General features: G+C 35.8%; 1 protein-coding gene across 2 annotated transcripts in view; it reads left to right on the top strand.

Moving 5' to 3' along the window:
* The window catches only part of MTUS2 (microtubule associated scaffold protein 2), a 451,993-nt gene that overhangs the window by 251,143 nt on the left and 180,281 nt on the right, over positions 1–20,569 (top strand). For both annotated transcript variants that reach the window (XM_051986519.1, XM_051986520.1), the window contains exon 6: positions 10,574–10,785. In XM_051986519.1, the coding sequence (XP_051842479.1) occupies positions 10,574–10,785 (212 nt within the window). The remainder of the gene's footprint in view (positions 1–10,573; positions 10,786–20,569) is intronic.

The following is a 20,569-nucleotide window of genomic DNA, read 5'->3' as shown; positions in this document are numbered from 1 at the left end:
TTTCCTTTTTTCTTTCCTCTTCTTTGTCCTGCTCTGGAGATATATAGCATCTTTCTTTGTATGTCCTTTATTTTTTATTTGTGTATTTGTAATAGTCAAAATCACTTAGTTGCTCAAAGTTGTTCTTAAAACAATATTGTTGTTACTGTATACAGTGTTCTCTTGGTTCTGCTCATTTTGCTCTTCACCATTTCATGTAAATCTTTCCATACCTTGAGCTCATCATTTCTCATAACACAGTTCTATTTTTTCACAATCACATGCTATAATTTGTTCAATCATTCCCCAATAAATGGGTATCTCTGAGATTTCCAGTTTTTTGCCACCACAAAGAGAGCTGCTATAAGCATCCCATTCTCATTTAAACTTATAATTACTATTTGTGAATTTCCCTCCATCTTATTTTTCCTCACTATTTTTTCTTAAACTTTCTTTTTACTTTATTTGTTACTTTATTTTTTCTCCTTCACCCTCCCACTCCATATTCCATTATTATTATAAAGAGATTTTATTTTTTAATTTTTATTTATTTTTAGTTTATTTTTTATTACTAACTAGCTTGGAGATGAGAATTCTTCATATTAAAAAGTTGAAGATACCTTAGAAATTAAATGGTGTTAATAAATTGTGGAATTTCTTTTTATATTTAATTTTTGTTGCATTTTAAGCTACAACGGTCTCTCTTTCTCCCTCTCCCTTCCCAGCCCACATTAGAAAAGATTACCATTTGACAGAAATGTGTGTATGTATGTATTACTATACATGCTTCTATTTATCGGTTCTTCCTCTGGATATGGAAAGCATCTTCCTTCATAAGTTCTTTGTAGTGGATTTGAGCATTTGTCATTCTCAGAATAATTCATTCATTCACAGTTGTTCTTTGAACAATATTGATGATAATGTGTATAGTGTTTTCTTGGTTCTGCTTATTTCACTTCATTATTTCATGCAAAAGTTTCTCTGTTTTTCTAAAATCAAGCAGCTCATCATTTCTTATATCACAATAGTATTCCATCACAATCATATACCATAACCTGTGTAGCCATTCCTCATCAGTAAACATTGGATAAGCTGGATTATATTTCTGTCCCCCCCGTCTCTTTTTTCTCCAAATTAATAACAATAGCACTTATTATGTGTCATGCACTGTGCTAAATTACAATTGTTAGCTCATTTGATCCTCACACAGCCTGGGAGACAAGAGCTAATATTATTCCCATGTTACAGATGAGAAACCTGAAGCAAACTGAATCCAGGGTCACAGAACTAGTAAGAGGCCAGATTTTAATTCAGATTTTCCTGAGTCCAGATGCAGCACTCTATCCACTGTGCCACCAGCTTCCCCAAATTGATGAGAAAGAGTACTGGCAGAATTTGACTCTATGGCCTCCTAGGCCCCTTCTAAATGTGGAATTCTAGAATTTATGTTGCATGTGGTCACTCAGCAGCCCTGCCCAAAATGATTCTAAGCCCTTGATCACCCTTCTCCTGAGCCTCATGCCTTGCTGGCTTGGGGGAGCAATCCTTCCAGGCTGACTCCTGCCATATGTATATATATATCTATATATCTATCTATCTATAGATAGATAGATAGATAGATAGATAGATAGATAGATAGATAGATATGGATATATACACACACACATATATATATATAAAACCTATTTGTGATAGCCATCTCTAGAGGGGGACAAAGAAGAGGGAAGACGGGTACAAGCGCCATCTTGTTTTCTCCCCTATTTTTCCCCCACCCACCACCCCATCAGACAGCTTGCTAGCCCCCAAGGCTAGACAGGAAAATCACTCTTGCCAGCCATACCCCTATCTCAGCCAGACCCCCACCCATTTAAAGAAGGCTCATGAAGGGAGAGAAGGAGAAGTTGGAGGGTTTGGGATAGAAGTGACTGCATTTGAAACCAGACTTTAACTGAAATAAAATTGGATTGTTTTTTAATAAAAATCAAATCTCAAAGAATTCCCAGCCGCTGAGTTGAATCATGAGGTGATGTTGGAATCCTTACTAACTGCTAACAATTAGAGTTGATCTAATCTTACAAGAAGATGTTTTGGGCAGAACCTGAAACAAGGTACTAAGTAGAACTACCCATAATCCCTCTCTCTGGAAGGAGCATAAATAGGCCAATGGGCCAGTCGGAGAGTTCTTCAGAGTGAAGACGCTACAAGTCGAGATTTTGCCGGAATGACATGAAGAGTAGAGCTGGCTGGAGGCAGAAGAAAGCAGAGGCAGAGGCTGAAGGACCAGACCTTTGGATTTGGTGACATTCGGAGGGAGCTCTTGGAACCAAGCAGAGAGATAGGTCTCTAAGCTAACCGGGCTATATTGGAGATAATAAAAGATCTGAACTTTTATCACCTGGCTGTATTTTGAGAAGAAAAAGCTCATAACAAGGTGAAGTGGAGATTGGGGGGAGAAAAGAGATAGAAATGTGTACCAATCTGGAAAATACTTTATTTTCTGCCACGATTTTGCCAGAAAAAAATCGAGATTGGTGGATTGCTCGAGATGGAAAGCTGGCAAAGTTTTGGCATCTGTGTCTCTGCGATCCTGGGTATTCAAACCTCCATATTGCACTTTTCGGCTCTTGTGCCAAGTCAGCTCCTTAGCTGTAAAATTATGAAGTGATTCCTTCTATTTAAAATGCTTGGAAGAGAGGGAAATCCTTCTTGATGAATATTTTATAGGCTTTTTTCCACTGACAGGGCTTCCCAGATGTACAGCCTTGGCACGCGAGGCACTCTTTTTAGCTTTCTGTCCTCTGGCTGCTGGCCTCTCCCTGGAGGCCAAAAGAAGTAGAAGGACAAGGAATCCCATCTCTTTCATTTTCTCCTGCCATTAACTAGGGCCACGGGCGGCCAGCGGTGGTTCCGCAGAGGGAACACTCTGGGACTCACTCCCCAAATCGTGGGACCTCTCGGGGACACGGGCCTCCCGTGGCCAGAAGGCTTTTAGTCTGCTGACACAGAAATCTCTGCGGCACGAACTGTCTCCCTTCCTGAAGTGGAGCTGCTCTTAGCCCTGCCTTTTACAACCTCTAGTTTTCTTCAGAGCTCAGTTCAGGTACCTCAGGAGACTTACAGGAGCATCTTCCCCCTGCCAGTGCCTCCCCCTCCAAAAGCCCCTTGTGTTCACCTTGTGCTCTATTTCATGCGTTTGTTCATGCATTATTTCACTGATATGACTATCCATGCCTGATCCATAGGAGAACCGTGTGAGCTTATATTGATCTGATCTGTCACAGGCAAACACACTATACCTTGATTCCAACCGAGTGATGTCATTTTGGTACTCTTCAAGCGTGAAGGGCAATCATTTCTTTTTGTTTTGCATATGTACACATAGTGTTTCTCCTCTCTGTATAGAAATGCTATGGGGGCAGAGATCTCTCTCTAATGTATAATACTTGGGACATTATGTTATTATTCAGTCCTATCTGACTCTCTGTGACCCCGTTTGGGGTTTCCTTGGCAAAGGTACTAGAATGGTTTACCATTTCCTTCCCCAGCTCGTTTTATAGAAGAAACTGAGACAAACAAGATTAAATAATTTGTCCAGAATTCTGGCTAATTCATGTCTGAGTCCAGATTTAAACTCAACTTTTTCTGATTCCAGGTCTGACGTTCTGTCTACTGGGCCACCTAGCTGCCCGTTGTACCCATGGCTCCATATTGTGCCTCCTTATCTTCTTGAGTTGAATTGAGTCATAGGATCAGAGCATCCTATGACCTAAGGTGTCAATGAATCTAAATCCTCCATTTTATAGATAAGGCCCCACAGTAACTTGCCTAGAGTTATTGAAATAGTCTTTATTCAAACCAAGATCCTTTGACTCCATATTCTATTTTTTAAAATTTTTCATAATTATTTTCATTTTCAAAATACAAAGATAGTTTTCAATATTTATTTTTGCAAAACTTTGTGTTCCAGATTTTTCTCCTTTTCTTTCTCCCACCTTTCTCTCCTAGACAGCAAGTAATCCAATATAGGTTAAACGTGTACAATTCTTCTAAATATATCTCCACATTTATCATGCTGCACAAAAAAAAAAAATCAGATCAAAAAGTTAAAAAATGAGAAAGGGATAAAAAGCAAATAAACAACTAAAAAGATTACAGTGCTATGTTGTGATCCACATTCAGTTCCCATTCTTCCTGGATGCAGATGGCTCTCCCCATCACATATCTCCAAATGTTGATACTCTTGAAGTGAAAAGAGAATTGTAAAATTTTAAAGAAAATTTAAGTGTTAATTGAAGTTAAATGAAGTAAAATTGTTATAAAGACCTGAAAAAGGGAAGGTTAATAATAGTTGACATATACAGAGCACTCTGATGTTTGTAAAGGCTTTACATGTATTATAAACCGTTATCTATTGCTGTCACTTACTACCTGTGTAACTGCGTAAATTCTTTAACTTCTGTGCTCCTCATTTCCTCATCTGTTAAATGAGGGAGTTGAACTAGAAAATCCTTAATTTTTTTTCAGATCTAAATCTATAATGACATAAATCAATTGTTCGCAGCTTCCAAGAACTGCTCACTTATTAGAATATATCTGAATGAAATACCCATTTTTACAGATCAGAAAACTGAAGCTTAGAATGATTCAGTAACTTCTTTTTCCTTTTGTTGGTAACCACAGCCTCAAACTTCTAGGTGGTTCAGTGGATAGAGTGCCAGACCTGGAGGAAGGAAGCTTCCTCTTCTATAGTTCAAATCTGATCTCAAACGCATACCAGCTGTGTGACTCTTGGCAAGTCACTTAACCCAATTTGCCTCAGTTTCCTTATCTGTAAAATGAGCTGAAAAAAGAAATGGTGAATCACTCCAGAATCTTTGCCAAGAAAACTCTAAATGGGATCAGGAAAAGTCATAAACCATTGAAATGACTCATGGACAGCACATATTCTCAGGTACCCAAGTTTGCAAACTAGATTTTTTTTTCTTTTTCATTACATTCAATACCATAGACAGACACACACACACACACACACACACACACACACACACACACACATACACAGAGTCCTTTCAGGTCTATATCACAGTATTTCAATTATCCTTTCCCTTCTATCCACTTATACTATGACCACCTAGTTCAGACCTTATTACTTCTTATCTGAACTATTTTAACAGCCTTATTAACTAATCTCCCTTCAGTCTCTCCCTTCTTGAACCACAATATTCTTTTTAATAAAGTGACCCGACCATATCACTTCCTTATTGCTTCTGGGCTAAAATGAAGACTCCTTCTCCTGGCAATTTAAAAACTTCCACAATCTTGGGAACTTTTTTAAAAAATATTTTGTATGTATAGTATATACTCTTTCTCTATGAACATTCTGTATTCTATCTTCTAATAGAATATGAGTTCTTTGAGGGTGGTGATTTTTTTTTTGTTTGGTATTTTGTATTCCCATCAATTAGTGCAGTATCTGTTATCAGGTGGGCTTTTTCATGCTTGTTAACAATAATACTGACCTGTCAGAGAGAAGAAAAAAATAAATTTCAAAAGTCATTATGTCTAAAGGAAATAGGAAAAGGTACTACTTTTGAAGCCCTAAATTGCCCTAGCCCCATTTCCAAAATCTTATTTCCTAAGCAGAAACAATGTGATACAGTAGGAAAGAATATAAAGTTTCTGAGTTCCTGCTCCAAAATTTCTAATCGTTTAACTTTGGGCAGTCACTGAATCTCTTAAAGACTAACTTTCCCTATTTGTAAAATAAAAATAACATACTATCCAACTCACAGTGTCCTGGTGAGGGAGACAGGATAAAAAGACAGTGACTGGAGTCAAAGAACCTGGGTTCAAACCCTACTCTCCATTAACACAGAGCTTTTATTAGCCACTAAATAAACAAGTAAGACTAGTTAATTAAATAAATGAATTGATGAGTATAGCCATTAAATAAATAAGTCACTTAAATCATCTATAAGATGAGGAGGTTGAACTAGATGGCCTCTGAGGTTATTTCAAGCTATGGAGAGCTATGATCCCATGAAAGTGTTATGGAAATATCAATAATATTTATCATTTATTGTTATTATTAATAAAGCAATGTGATATATAATAATAATAAGATAATAAAATAAATGTTGTTATTAATACAAAAATTATTTAAATAATGTTAACATGATTCCTAAGGTTCCCTAAGAAATTCTCTCCTTGAAGATGTTAGCCAGAAGCAAATTCCAAGCAATTAAAATTCTCAGAAGACAGTTGTGTTTATGTGGTGTCCATAGCCTGGTATTTAGAATGTAAAAGATTTTAAACTGTATTTTTCCATAGTCTTTACACAAGAAGAGAAATGTGGACTTTATGTGCAGGTGTCAAAGTAAAGGGCTTTTCCCTTTTTCCAATCAGAGGAACATAATGATCCTATCATCAAAGTGAATACCTAGATAGCTAAGGGAACTGTTTATCCAAAGTTCTTTTGAGCCATCCATTCCTACTACATATTGTTAAAAACTATTTAAAAGGGGGAAATTGACTATTTTTGGTCTTCTATCCACTGAAATATAATAATTTTAATGACTGAAAACACCCATTCTGTGCTTTTTAACTTATTAAAATCTAGGGATGACAATATCTGCCAGGGATGTTAATTAAATTAAATGCTTTGAGCTCAAATCAGGTTTTATTATTTTCTTTATATTTTCTTTTTGTGCAGCTAGGTGGCTAAGGGAAACAAAGCATTGGCTTGGAATCAAGAAGACTGAGTTCAAATTCAGCCTTAAACATTTAGGAGCAGTGTGACCCTGGTCAGGTTATTTAATCATATTTACCTCAATAAAAGAAGCTGGAGAAGGAAAGGGCAATTTCACTCCAGTATCTCTGCCAAAAAAAAAATCTAAAAAGTGTCACAAAGAATTGGACACAACTGAAACCTTTCTCAAATACAAAATTGTATTTTTTTATATTTCAAAAATGATATTTTCATTATCCGAATCTTAGGCAATTGGTAAAAATTAATTATATTAATTAAAACACTAGAGTATTTTTAAAAGTACTATAACAATAATAAAATGTCAAGTCCCAGTCATCAGAGAAAAACATATTTCCTTGGGAATAAATGCCAGCAACCAATACATTGCTGCCCACTTGGACTAACCCCAAGGAATCAATAGGGTAACATCATGCTTTAGAGCTCCGTGTAGACAATAAAATGTTTACTCTCAAGCTGTTTTTTTTTTCCTACACTGATCAGCATCTCTGCAAGAATTAAAATGTAACAATTAACATCAAAATTGGTTTGTATTCAACAAGAGTGATTTCTTTAGAATCTGACTTTCCTGGCTGCTATACAGACAGCAGGAATTCCCAACTCTGCTTTCCTGGTATTGTAATAATCTGTTGAGAAACCATTTCAGCTCAAGAAGAAAATCTCTGGTGGACTTTTGTTTTTCTGTTTAAAGAAGAAGAGAAAGTATTTAATTAAAATCAGTATATAGTTATCACTAAATTCACAAGCAGAAGTGTGCTGGATCAATCCAATCATTGTTTTCTTTAAAGTGTGAGGCTACTTGTGTATTCTCATGGGTAGAACACATTCCCTACTAAAGATATAGAGATGTTTGTTCTATTTGCTCAGTCATCCAGTTAGTACCTCCTCCCTACCTGTCTGTCTTATGTCCTGAACACACCCACAAACATACAGGTACCCATTACAGAGAAAAGAACACCAGAAAGAGGGGGCAGATATTTGCCACAATATGGTTTACTATTATGCTATTAGTGTCTGCATTGTTTCATCTAATGTCATTTACTGAGGTACAGAACAATATTTGTCCTTTAAGGATAAGTTTCAAATTTAAGGCTCCATTCATTCTAATCATTATCAATAGCAAACAAATACTAACTACATCCTATGATGCAGGATACCCTTCAAAGAACTGAGCAAGAGGATAGATATATGCATCAAAAATTATCAAACAGTACAATGCAGATTCTATCAGGTGGGGAAAATATGGCACAATCAGTGCTCAAGGAATTCATGAGCGGGGCGAGAAGAAAATCTCTGTGGGTCCAAGTATTTGGAAATCAGAGAAACCTTGATGGGGGTAAGGATTAGAGCTCAGCCTAAAAAATAGAATTTATATGAGTGGAAAAGAGAAGAGCATCCTAACACCATACTGTAAAGATGGTTGATAGACAATTTCAATTCTGATCTGGTACCAGAAGGTATATTTTCAGAGAATTGAGATTTGGGAACAAAAGAAAAAAGAAGTAAGCATTTTAGAATACCCCAGAATGAAAGCAGGCATGAGGTTTGCTACCACTGAAAGCCTTAGAGAAGGGGCTATTTGACCACTTGTCAGAGATGTTGTAGAAGAGAAATTTTTAGGAATAGGCTAGACTAGATGATCCCCCAATTCTCTATGTTTGAAATTCTGTGATTCTGGGAATTTAAGAAAAGTGAATTCCCCTGCATTGAAACAACTGATCTGAAGCTTTAACCTGCAGTATTAATATACAGGATGAATCTTGGTTATATTTCTAACCTGCATATATTCTCTGAAGGTGGTGGATAATTGAGGATAAAGAAAAGTGTATGTTGAGTTTGTTGTTGTTGTTGTTGTTTGTTTGTTTGTTCTTTTTAAAATAAGATCTTTACTTGAAATTCCAGATACTGTTTGTGTTCTAGACACTATCAGGTGCAGCCCTGCAAAATTTAATTTAAAAAGCATTTATGAAGTGCTACTGTGTATCCAACATGATGCTAAATACAGGGACTAAAAGATAAAAACAATACACTACCCTGTCCTCAAAGAGCTTACGTCTCTTGGAAGGAAATTAGGTGTACACAGATAAATAAATGCCAGCTGTATATAAAATAGAAACAGTAATTTTTTTAATTTTTATTTAATAATTACTTTATATTGACACTCGTTTCTGTTCCAATTTTTTTTTCCCCTCCCTCCCTCCACCCCCTCCCCTAGATGGCAAGCAGTCCTTTATATGTTGGATATGTTGCAGTATATCCTAGATACAATATATGAGAAACAGTAATTTTGTGAGAAGAATATGAGAACTGAGAAAATCAGGAAAATTCTCTTATATCAGGGAATGATTGAGCAGAATCATGAAGGTAACTGGAGCTTCCAAGCATTAAAAAGGAAGGAAGGTATTTTAGGCATGGAGGTGAAGCCAGTGCAAAGAAGCAGAATTAATGGAATACTATGTACAGGAGAAATTAAGAAGCAGGTTGGCTGGTTAATAGAATACAGAGAGGATGTAATAATCAGGAAAGGCAGGTTGGAACCAAATTGTGAAAAGATTTTAAGTTCTAAATAGACGAATTTACAGCTTATCTTAGAAGTAGTTGAGAACTCACCCACATATAAATTATCACCTTCATGTATACTTGTGTGTAAGTGTCATTTTTCATTTAAAAATGAGAATTTTACATAAGTGGAAAGAGGATTAGTGATAGTCAATAATTGTTTTAACAACTGACTCTAATCAGTAACATCTGCAATAAAAGAAACAAGTATACATTCATTCATCCAACAAGGATTTATTAAGTGCTTATCATATGCCAGCTAAGCACTTAGAATAATAAGTACATGTACAGAAGCTCTGGTTTGTAGTAAAATTGGATAATTCAAAAATATAATTTTCCTTAATTCAGTAAGCACTCATGAAGCATCTACAAACCAAATACAGTAGGTAAAATTTAGGATTGAAATGTTTGGAGAAAATAGAGAACTTATACCATTCTATACATTGAAAATTGGTAGCTCAAGTTTTGAAATCCTACAAGGGCTTTTTGGATAGGAAAAAAAAAAGAAATATTTGCGTATCTGTAATTTCTGATCCAAAGAAGAAAGGATTGGAGGGGGACATAATTTAAAACAAAAATCCATTACTGTCTTCAGGAAGATCATACTATTTTTGTTCCAGCATATTCAGATGACAGAATCAAGATTGTTTCTTAGTTCAAATTCCACCTTTCCTCTATCCCACAGAAAAACTCTCCTGATCTTCTTAGGAAGTTCTCTAAATAGCCCTGGAAAAAATACAGGTAAAATATGGTGAATTTAGTTCCTGCATTCTTCAGCCCCAAAGATAAAGATATAGAAGTTTATAGGTGAATAGAATACTTTGAGTCACTTTTAGTTGTTTTTTCTTAAATAAATTAAATCTTCAAAAATCATAAAGTTCTTTTTCTTCCCTTCCCTCCAGCTAACTGAACCTAGACCATATTAGAGAAGAATGCTTTTTAAATCCTAAAGAATTACTCAAATGTAGCAGCAATGACATTGCCATCGTGATAGCATTTATCCCCTTAATTGTTGACAAATGCATCCCACATATCATTACATTTGATCCTCATGACAATGCTGAGGTAGGTGGTATTATCATCCCTATTTTTTGTGTAAGAAAATTGAAGCTGAGACAGTTTAAGTTAAAAAGTTAAGCTCTTAAACATCCATGTCTGAGGCAAGATTTGAAAATGGATCCATCATGTCTCCAAGCCAAGAATTCTCGGCACTCCACCACCTACGTACCTTTGTGTGCCAAGTCTTATTTCATGTGTTTTTCTTTCTAGGATACCCAAAACAAAGGGCTGCCATTCCAAGAAATGGGTTTGCCACCAAACCAGATCTACAGGCTCGGGAGGCAGAAAGACAATTTGTTCAGCGACTGAAGGAAAGGTGTGAAGAGCAAGCCAAGCAGCTCAGCTGCATTCAGGGAGAATTGAAAAGGGCCATTCGAGGCTTCGAGGTTTTTGCTGTTTCTACTCAGCATTTCTTTGGAAAGGTGAGTCCTGTAGTCCAAAACTGGAACATATTCTTAAAGAGACTTGGGATGTTTTATTTTGTTTGGTTTGTTTAAAGAGTGAAACAACTTCTTGGGAGCCAAGTTATTCATTCTATTAGGGAAAAGCTTATAGGTGAGGAAGGTTCTCAATAACTGAGAATACATGAATAGCCAATGAGGTACAATTATTTTACTGGGAAAATTTAAAAGGAAGGACCTGGTATCACGATGTTAGGACAAAATAGAAACATTTGTTCTATTCACTAGTACCCAGTTGAGTCTATCTGTTGCTAGGTATGGTATAGTCCATGTGATATTTGGGTAGCTATCAACCTTAGAACTTAACCATGATGAGTTATTTTCAGGTAGTTTATAGACCATCTTGACTTTTCTATATGTACATTATGGTATCAATTTTGTCATTTGTGGAGATTGTGATGACCCCACTCAAAAGAAACATGAGGTGCCCAGATTTAGAGAACCCATCCCAGGTGTTCATATGAAGCATTTGTGCCCAACTTGTGCTTGTGCATTCCAAGCTAGTATTGGTCTGATCAGCTACAGTCACACCCAATGTTGACTCTACCATAATGATGCCATTTTGATCCTCTTCAAGAAAAAACAGTGACCAACCAACTCATAATGCCATAGAAAGTCTCTCCTAATAAGAAACTGAGCTGGCCAACTTAATGGCCGATTTAAATAAGCAAATGTTGATTATTTTAAATAGGTGTGTAATATTAGGTAGCAATCACTTGGGTTCCATCCTTCACTAATAATGATAATAATAATAATAAAGTACATCTATATAAGCAAAATGCTTTGCATACATAAGTTTATTTGAAATTTATAACAACCCTGTCAGGTAGATAACATTATCTATTGCGCAGATTAGGAAACAGACTCAGGAACTTGTTACCTGCCCTTGGTCATATATTAGGCAAGATTCCAACCCCAGTCTTCATGATTCCAAGTCTAGCACTGATTGGCTAGAACTCTTTACATAACACTTTTATGACACTTTTTTTTTGAATTTTATAAGTATTTTATAACACTTCCATTTCCTTAAATGCCAATCTTCTTCTTCTCTTCAAAAAAAAAAAAGTCCAAAAAGTATATCTTTAAGAGAATAAGTTCCCAGACATGTGGTAATAAATGGTGAAATCAGCATATTTCAGTTCAAATTTGGCCTATGACACATGCTAGCTGTGTGAACCTGGGCAAGTCACTTACTCTTGTTTGCCTCAGTTTCGTCATCTGTAAAATGAGATGGAGAAGGAAATTGCAAAAGATTCCCATATGTTTGCCAAGAAAACAACAAATGGGGTCACAAAGGGTTGGACACAAATTTAATACATGATTGAAATAAAATAGTTTCAATTTTCTTCTTTACTAAAGCTTTTACCAGAAACAACAGCAATATTAATTAGCTTTATAAGAATGTAACCTCATTTTTTTGCCTTTGTGTATCCTATGAGCACAGCTTAGTGCCTTGTGCATGATAGTTGCTTAATAAATTTTTATTGAATGAATAAGTGAATGAATTTAACCTTTTTTTGTCTCAGTAATACTGAAGTTGATGTGTATGTCATGGTAAGACATCCCATTATTCACAAATGACATGAACAGACCTACTCACTTGGTGATTGACTAAATGTCAGCCTCTGTGTAGAAAATGGATGTATTTGAAATGTCAAAAGAGACAGGATAGCAGAGTGGCTGGAGAGCCAGCCATAGAGTCAGGGTCTATGGCTGAAGAATCTTTGACAGTAGGTGAGTTAAACCACTTCCAATACCCATAGGCAGCAGTCCAAAGCCATAAGTTATAAATCAGCAATAGATTTACTTGAAGGGAATTTTCCCTAAAGTCATCCTTAGACCACCATCACAACCAACAAATGAATATATATATATACTTGTGATTAGCCTTAGTAAAATATTAGTGCTTTCTTGTAGAGAAAGTAGAAAATCGTCTTTCTTTTCTGTGTATGTATGGGATGTATAGTTTATATTCTTGAGCAGAATAGACTCATAAAAATATTTCTAGGCTTTTTAAAAAATAGATCTGTGATTTAATTGGTAAAGAAACTCTAAATAAATAAATTCTCTGTTAATGCAAATCAGTCAGATGATAGAGTGCTGGGCCTGGAATCAGGAAGACCTGAATTCAAATCTAGCTTCAGATATTTACTAGCTGTGTGACCCTGGACAAGTCACTTAAACTAGTTTGACTCAGTTTCCTCATCTGTAAAAATGAGCAGGAGAAGGAAGTGGCTATGCATTCTAAAACCCCCTGAAGGGTCACAAAGACACCAAAATGGGGTCACAAAGAGTCTGACATGACTGAAAATGCAAATCAGTACCTAGTGTGCAATTTACAATCTTAGAGAGTTGCATGGACACTGAAAGATCAGCTACTTCTCCAGAGTTACATAGCCAGTATGTATCAGACAGGACTTAAACTCAGGTCTGCATGATTTGGGATAATCATTCTCTGTGTATTTTGGTAGTGTAATGAAAAGGTGCTAGGCTTGAAATCAGGAAAATTTGAGTTCAAATTCATTTTCATATTCTTAGTAGCTTTGTGATTCTGGACAAGTCATTTACCTGTTTACTTCAGTTTTCTCAAATGTAAAAAGGGAATGATGATGATGATGATGATGATGATGATGATGATGATGATGATGATAATACCTACCTTGCAGGGTTGTTGTGAGGATCAAATGAAATAATATTTGTACAGTGCCTGGTACATAAGAAACACTTTGTTCATTGCTGTGTAGTCGTTTTCAATCGTGTCTGACTTCATGACCCAATTTTGGGGTTTTCTTGGCAAAAATACTAGAATAGTTTGCAATTATGTTATCTAACTCCTTTTACAGATGAGAAAACTGAAACATACTAAGTTAAGTGACTTGTCCAGGATCACAAATACTTGAGGCTGGATTTGAACTCGGCACTTAGCTGCCTAGTAAGTACTATATATAAGCTTATTTCATGGGGCAGCTAGGTGGTGCAGTAGATAGAGCACTAGCCCGGGAAGTTAGGAGAATCTGAGTTCAAATCAGGCCTCAGACTCAACACTTCCTAGCTGTGTGACCCTGGGCAAGTCACTTAACCCCATTTGCCTCAGCAAAAAACAAAAATAAAATAAAAGCTTATTCCCTTCCCTTTCCTCTGCATCACAAATAACTTAATAAGGAAAAGGGAACCTTTCAGCAATACTTCAGCAGTAATATCTGTATTTTCTATCTGTGTCCAGATAGGGATTTTTCATTCCTTTACAATATTCACAAAATCAAGGCTTAATCCAAAGGGACTCTTCTACCTAATAAACTGAAATTCAGGTTCATTCAACCCTCTTACACATCTCTATAGAGTTTAGTTACATAGGCCATGGTGTGCTTAGAGTCACTGTGCATTTGGTCAGTTAATGTACCATTTCCTCCATGCCACGTACAGGTTCAGTGGGCAAGAGTTTTATTTCTCTGCAGCATTACACGGCTCTTAAATCACAGACAAAGCATCCTGGCAGTTGATTTATCAGCCTTCCCATTGGGCTTCCCCATTTCCAGAATTGTACTCAGAGTGACATTTTAGCAAGATGGATGATGGACATGGATTTTGTTTTCTTTTCACTCAATCAAGGCAAGCCCCTCCAGACAGACCTCCTGAATGGTCCTGTCATTTAGCCTTTCAAACTGTTCCTTCTTTCCTTTGTCTCTGTGATCTGTAAATCTCTTAGCAGTGTCTCCTCTTGAATTTTTCCACCTGGGTCCCTGCAAAAACAAGCAGGTAAGAACAAGAGTCTGCACTTGGGTAGATGAGAGCTGATCCATAGGAGCCTTCCATGGGCCTGCTGATATTTAAGGTGATGGAGAGAACTTCCAGATGATACCCTGATGGCTCAGGAGAAAGTGTGGAGCTTTGAGCAGGACATTGGAGAAAAGGAAGAGAAGTTTTCTTGAAAAATCAGGGACGTGGTTAGGAATGATCCTAATGAAGTTGATTAGGGCATAAACATAGGTTTAATCTCCAGGTAATCATGTTACCTTCCATTGAAGGCAACTGCTTTATGGCCACAGGCAGCATTCCCAACATTAGCCAGCTGTCTTATAAAGCACACCACTTATAACATTAGGAGATTTGTTATCTTTGTGTATAAAAACTCTACATTTTATGCCAAAGGAGGAAAATGATGATGCATTAAAATGTCAAGTGAAGCAATAGAAGACGTGGATAACGAGTTGTTTCATTTTAAAGCTAATATGATAATGAGTTCTCTAACCCAAGTTGTCTCCCATCTTCAAGTATCTGAAGGGCATGGACACCAGATGGTGACCAACTGTTCTTTATCATCTTCATATCCATTTTCATCTTGGCTTAAGGAAAAACAAAATAAAAATAGATTATATCATGAAAGCTTTAGATTAGCTATAAAAATGAACCATATTGATAATGAGTGTTAAACAAGGAAATGGTTACCATTCTTTGGTTGTGGAATCTTCTTAAGGTTATAGATTTAGAGCTGAAAGGGACTTTGAAAGCCTCATTTTACATAGAAGGAAACTGAGACCCAGAGTTCCTAGCTGACTTGTCCAAGATCACAGAGGACTGGAAATTGAATTTGGGTCTTTCAATTCCAGACTCATTGCTGTTGAGTCCCTCTGTGCTTGAAATGGTACAAAGAGATGCTGTCATTCATTCACTTTCCAAAAAACCTCATCCCTCTTTCCATTTTCTCTCTTTCTGTAGAGGACTCTGCCATTCTTCCACTCTTCAAGGTTTATAATCACATCTCTTTTCTTTTTCTCAATCTGCATGTCCATTCAGTTGCCAAATCTGGACATTTCTAGCTTCCTAACAACCTTGCAACTGTCCTCGTCTCAAAACTCATACAACCACCACTTTGGTTTAGGTTTTCAATACATTTCACCTGGACTAATGCAATGTTTTCCTAACTGACCTTCTTTATTTGAGCCTATTCAATTCCACTCCATCCTCCACACCAAAGTGAGTATGTCACTTCCCTGCTAATAAACTGTAGTAGCTCCCTGTTACTTCTAGGATAAAAAATAAATTCTTCTATTTGTCTTTGAAATACATCACATTTTCATTATTTATTGTTCCTCTTTCTATAGTCTACAGTCTAGCCAAACTTCCCTTATTGCTTCTTATAGAACTTTGGGGAATGCCCTCCCTTCTCACCATAGAATCTCTTCCTTCTCTCCAAACTCATTTTTTTTACTGATCCTCCAAATTGCTAGTGCCCTCTCTTCCAAAACTACCCTTTTGTTTATTCTACAAATACTTATATATGCACTATTGTCTCCCTTAATACAACCTTGAGAGCCTAGAATCTAGGTTCTCAAACTTTTGTTTTCAGTATCTTTATCCTATTAAAAATTATTGAGGATCTCTTCAAAGCGTTTTTGTTTATCTGAATTATATTTATAGACATTTACCATATTGGAAATAAAAACTATTTTTGAATTTGTAGACCCTCTAAAAGGGTTTCAGAGATCCCCAGGATTCTCTAGACCATACTTTGAGAATCACTGGTAGATATTTTATTTTTGTTATGGTCTCCCATTCATTACCCAGTATAGAGCTTCAGACAGAGTAGGCACTGAGTATGCACTTAATAAGTAAATATTTGGCAATTGATTGTCACTAGGATTTTTTCCCTAGTTTGATCATTCTATATTTAATCAACACTCATTCATCTTCTTGGATAATGGAAATGTCATTTATATTTATCTTTGAAAGTTGGCTTCCTGTCACTTTGTCTTGGACATGTACTGATTTGTATTTGTTGTTTCACTTATTAGAATATAAGCTTCTGGAGGGCAGGGAAGCTTTTTGCTTTTTCTTTGTATTGCCAGTGCTTAGCAAAGTATAAGTTACAAAGTAAACCCTTAAACTATTTATGGATTGATTGAGAGTGAGCAGGTCCTATCATAATTAAATGAGGACATGAAGTGCAGGTAATAGCACTTGTCTTTCCTATTGAATAGGACTGTAGGGATATAATATATTAATGTAAATGTATTAAAGTGAATTAACAGATATTGTATATTTATCATATAAGTCTTTTTGTTGACTATGACATGAATCCTGACCTCAGGAAGTTTACCTTTAGTTGTCTCTTTCTGTGAATCAGTTCTCTAGACTTCAATTTGCTTAGTTGTTAAATGAGGTCAGAATAGATGACCTCAATAGTCCCTTCCTGCTTCAAATAAATCATCCTATGACACCATATCTAGAGCCCCTTCCTTTGTATTATTCTGTCCATTGCTACACTAAGCTGTAATATTCTAGCCTGACTACCAACCTCATTCATAAGACTTGTGGTGGTAGTGGTGATGATAATGATTAACATTTACATGGCACTTTAAGACTTCCATCACACTCTACTATTTTATTTTATTTGAGCCTTACAAAACCTTGTGGTGTAGATTCTATTATTAAGTTATTCCCATTTTTATTGTTGTTTTGTCATTTCAGTCATATCTACTCTTGTGACCCCATTTGAGGTTTTTTTGACAAAAATATTAGAGTAAGCATTCTTAAACATCACTATCAAAATCCAACAGTAAGAGATACAAAGAGAAATTCCATTTAAAATAACTGTTGATAGTATAAAATATTTGGGAATCTATCTGCCAAGGGAAAATCAAGAACTATATGAGCAAAACTATAAAACACTTTCCACACAAATAAAGTCAAATCTAAACAATTGGAAAAACAGCAAGTATTCTTGGATAGGTCAAGTGAATATAATAAAGATGACAATACTACCCAAGCTAATCTATTTATTTAGTGCTATACCAATCAAACTCCCAAGAAACTATTTTACTGACCTAGAAAAAATAACAACAAAATTCATCTGAAAGAACAACAGAGCAAAAATTTCAAAGGAAATAATGAAGAGAAAAGCAAATGAAGGTGGCCTAGCTGTACCAGATATAAAATTACATTATAAAGCAGTGGTCATCAAAACCACTTGATACTGGCTAAGAAATAGAATAGTTGATCAGTGGAATAGGTTAGGTTCACAAGACAAAATAGTCAATGACTATAGCAATCTAATGTTTGACAATCCCAAAGACCCCATCTTTTGGGATAAGAACTCACTATTTGACAAAAACTGTTGGGAAAATTGGAAACTAGTATGGCAGAAATTAGGCATTGACCCACACTTAACACCATATACCAAGATATGTTCTAGACATAAAGCATGAGATTATAAATAAATTAGAAGAACATAGGATAGTTTATCTCTCAGATTTGTGGAGGAGGAAAGAATTTGTGACCAAAGAAGAACTAAAGATCATTATTGATCACAAAATAGATAATTTTGATTATATTAAGTTAAAAAGTTTCTACACAAACAAAACTAATGCAGGCAAGATTAGAATGGAAGCAGTAAACTGGGAAGACATTTTTACATCCAAAGGATCTGATAAAGGCCTCATTTCTAAAATATAAAGAGGATTGACTCAAATTTATAATAGTTCAAGCCATTCTCCAATTAATAAATGGTCAGAGGATATGAACAGACAATTTTCAGATGAAGAAATTGAAACTATATATAGTATGAAAAGGTGTTCCAAATCACTATTGATCAGAGAAATTCAAATTAAGACAACTCTGAGGTACCACTATATACCTGTTAGATTGGATAAGATGATAAGAAATGATAATGACCAATGTTAGAGGGAATGTGGAAAAACTGGGACACTGATACATTGTTGGTGGAGTTGTGAATGAATCCAGTCATTCTGGAGAGCAATTTGAAACTATGACCAAAGTGCTATCAAACTGTGCATATCCTTTGATCCAGCAGCATTACTACTGTGTCAATATCCCAAAGACATCTTAAAGAAGGGAAAGGGACCCACATGTGCAAAAATGTTCATGGCAGCCCTTTTTGTAGTGGCCAGAAACTAGAAACTGAGTGAATGCCCATCAATTGGAGAATGGCTGAATAAATTGTGGTATATGAATGTTATGGAATATTATTGTTCTGTAAGAAACGACCAGCAGGATGATTTCAGAAAGGCCTGGAGAGACTGACATGAGCTGATGCTGAGTGAAATGAGCAGAATCAGGAGATCATTATACACAGCAACAACAATATCAAATGACGATCAGTTCTGATGGACGTAGCTCTCTTCAACAATGTGAAGAACTTCAAACCAGTTCAGTGATGAAGAGAGACATCTACACCCAGAGAGAAAACCATGAGAATAGAGTGTAGAACACAATATAGCATTCTCACTCTCTGTTGTTTGCTTGCATTTTGTTTTCTTTCTCAGTTTTTCTTACTTTTCCTTCTTGATCCGATTTTTCTTGTACAGCAAGATAACTGTGTGTGTATGTGTGTGTGTGTGTGTGTATTGGGTTTAACATGTATTTTAACATATTCAGCATGTATTGGACTACGTGCCAGCTAAGGGAGGGAGTGGGGGAAAGGAGGGGAAAAATTGAAACAAAAGGTTTTGCAAGGGTCAATGATCAAAAAATTACCTATGTATATGTTTTGTAAATAAAAAGCTTTAATTTTAAAAAAAGGAAAACAATATAGAGTAGTTTGCTATTTTCTACTCCAACTAATTTTACAGTTGAAACTGTAGCTGAGGCTGAATGGTTAAATGAAGACTTGACAAAGAGTATGTTCTCAGTTTTCCAAAGGACTTAATTGGTAACCTCTTTGGAATAAGTCTATATGGTCTTTAAGGTGACTACTTTGAAGAAGGCAATGCACACTTGGATGTATAAATTCTAACATATCCATTAAATCACTATTTTTACTAAAATCACAGCTTGAAAAGTGAATAATATTCCACAGTACAAGTAGCTGTCATGTATGAGCTAGACTTAATTCTGCCATTGTGATTTTGCAATGTTGGCAAAATCCTGGACTCTATCTCATCCAATGTAGACAATTAAGGAAAGAAATTTTAGAAAAAGATGGGTATATGGGCTACAAAACAGTCATGAAAGACCCCATATTGTCTCAGATAGGCTGGAGAGAAGTATTGGACTGAGATCCTTCCCAACAAGAGGAATTATTTCCTAGAAATTCTTCTTCTGCCTGATACCCTACAATTTTTAAGTTATGTGAATTCCTGCCAATTTCCCAAACTGAAGTGTGGGAAGACTGGAAGCTGCTTAATCTCAGCCTAAAGATCACATTTTTGAAATTCTTTATATATGTAATCTGAAAGTTGGTGTTTAAGTCAAGAACCCCCAACTAGAATTCATGTTGGGGTCTTGTATAGTTAATAGAAACATTATGATATTTTACACATTTTAATAAAAGAGACAGTGCCAGCCAAACTTGAATCCAGAAAGACCTGGATTCAAATCCCAACTCTGGAATATTTTGGCTGTGTGGCCTCTGGGAAAGTTATTTCACCTCTCATTGCTCTAGGCAACTTTCCAAGATGATTATATTACAGAGAACAGACTGACCTGAATTGATACAAGGACATTTCTTCATTTAGAATTTATAAAAATCACACAACCAGGCTCTCTATCTCTTTCCCAAAAGTTTCAGTGGGAGAATTACAATTGAGAATAGAAATTATATAGAATGTAGGAAAAATAGAAATAGAAAAATCAAAAAATAGAAAGATAGATAGATAGATTCCATGCCTGAAATGTTCCCCCTTTTCCCTTCTGCCTCAAAATCCTTGGATTCTTTCATGTTTACTCGTCTATATTTTCAGGGTTTTTTTCTAATGTGTTGATCAGTGTTACTGATTTTTTTCTCCTT

The sequence above is a fragment of the Antechinus flavipes genome, chromosome 3 (assembly GCF_016432865.1).
Source record: "Antechinus flavipes isolate AdamAnt ecotype Samford, QLD, Australia chromosome 3, AdamAnt_v2, whole genome shotgun sequence".
Classification (NCBI taxonomy): domain Eukaryota; kingdom Metazoa; phylum Chordata; class Mammalia; order Dasyuromorphia; family Dasyuridae; genus Antechinus; species Antechinus flavipes.
Note: the sequence above shows the minus strand (reverse complement) of the source record. Positions and strands in the feature narration are given on the sequence as shown.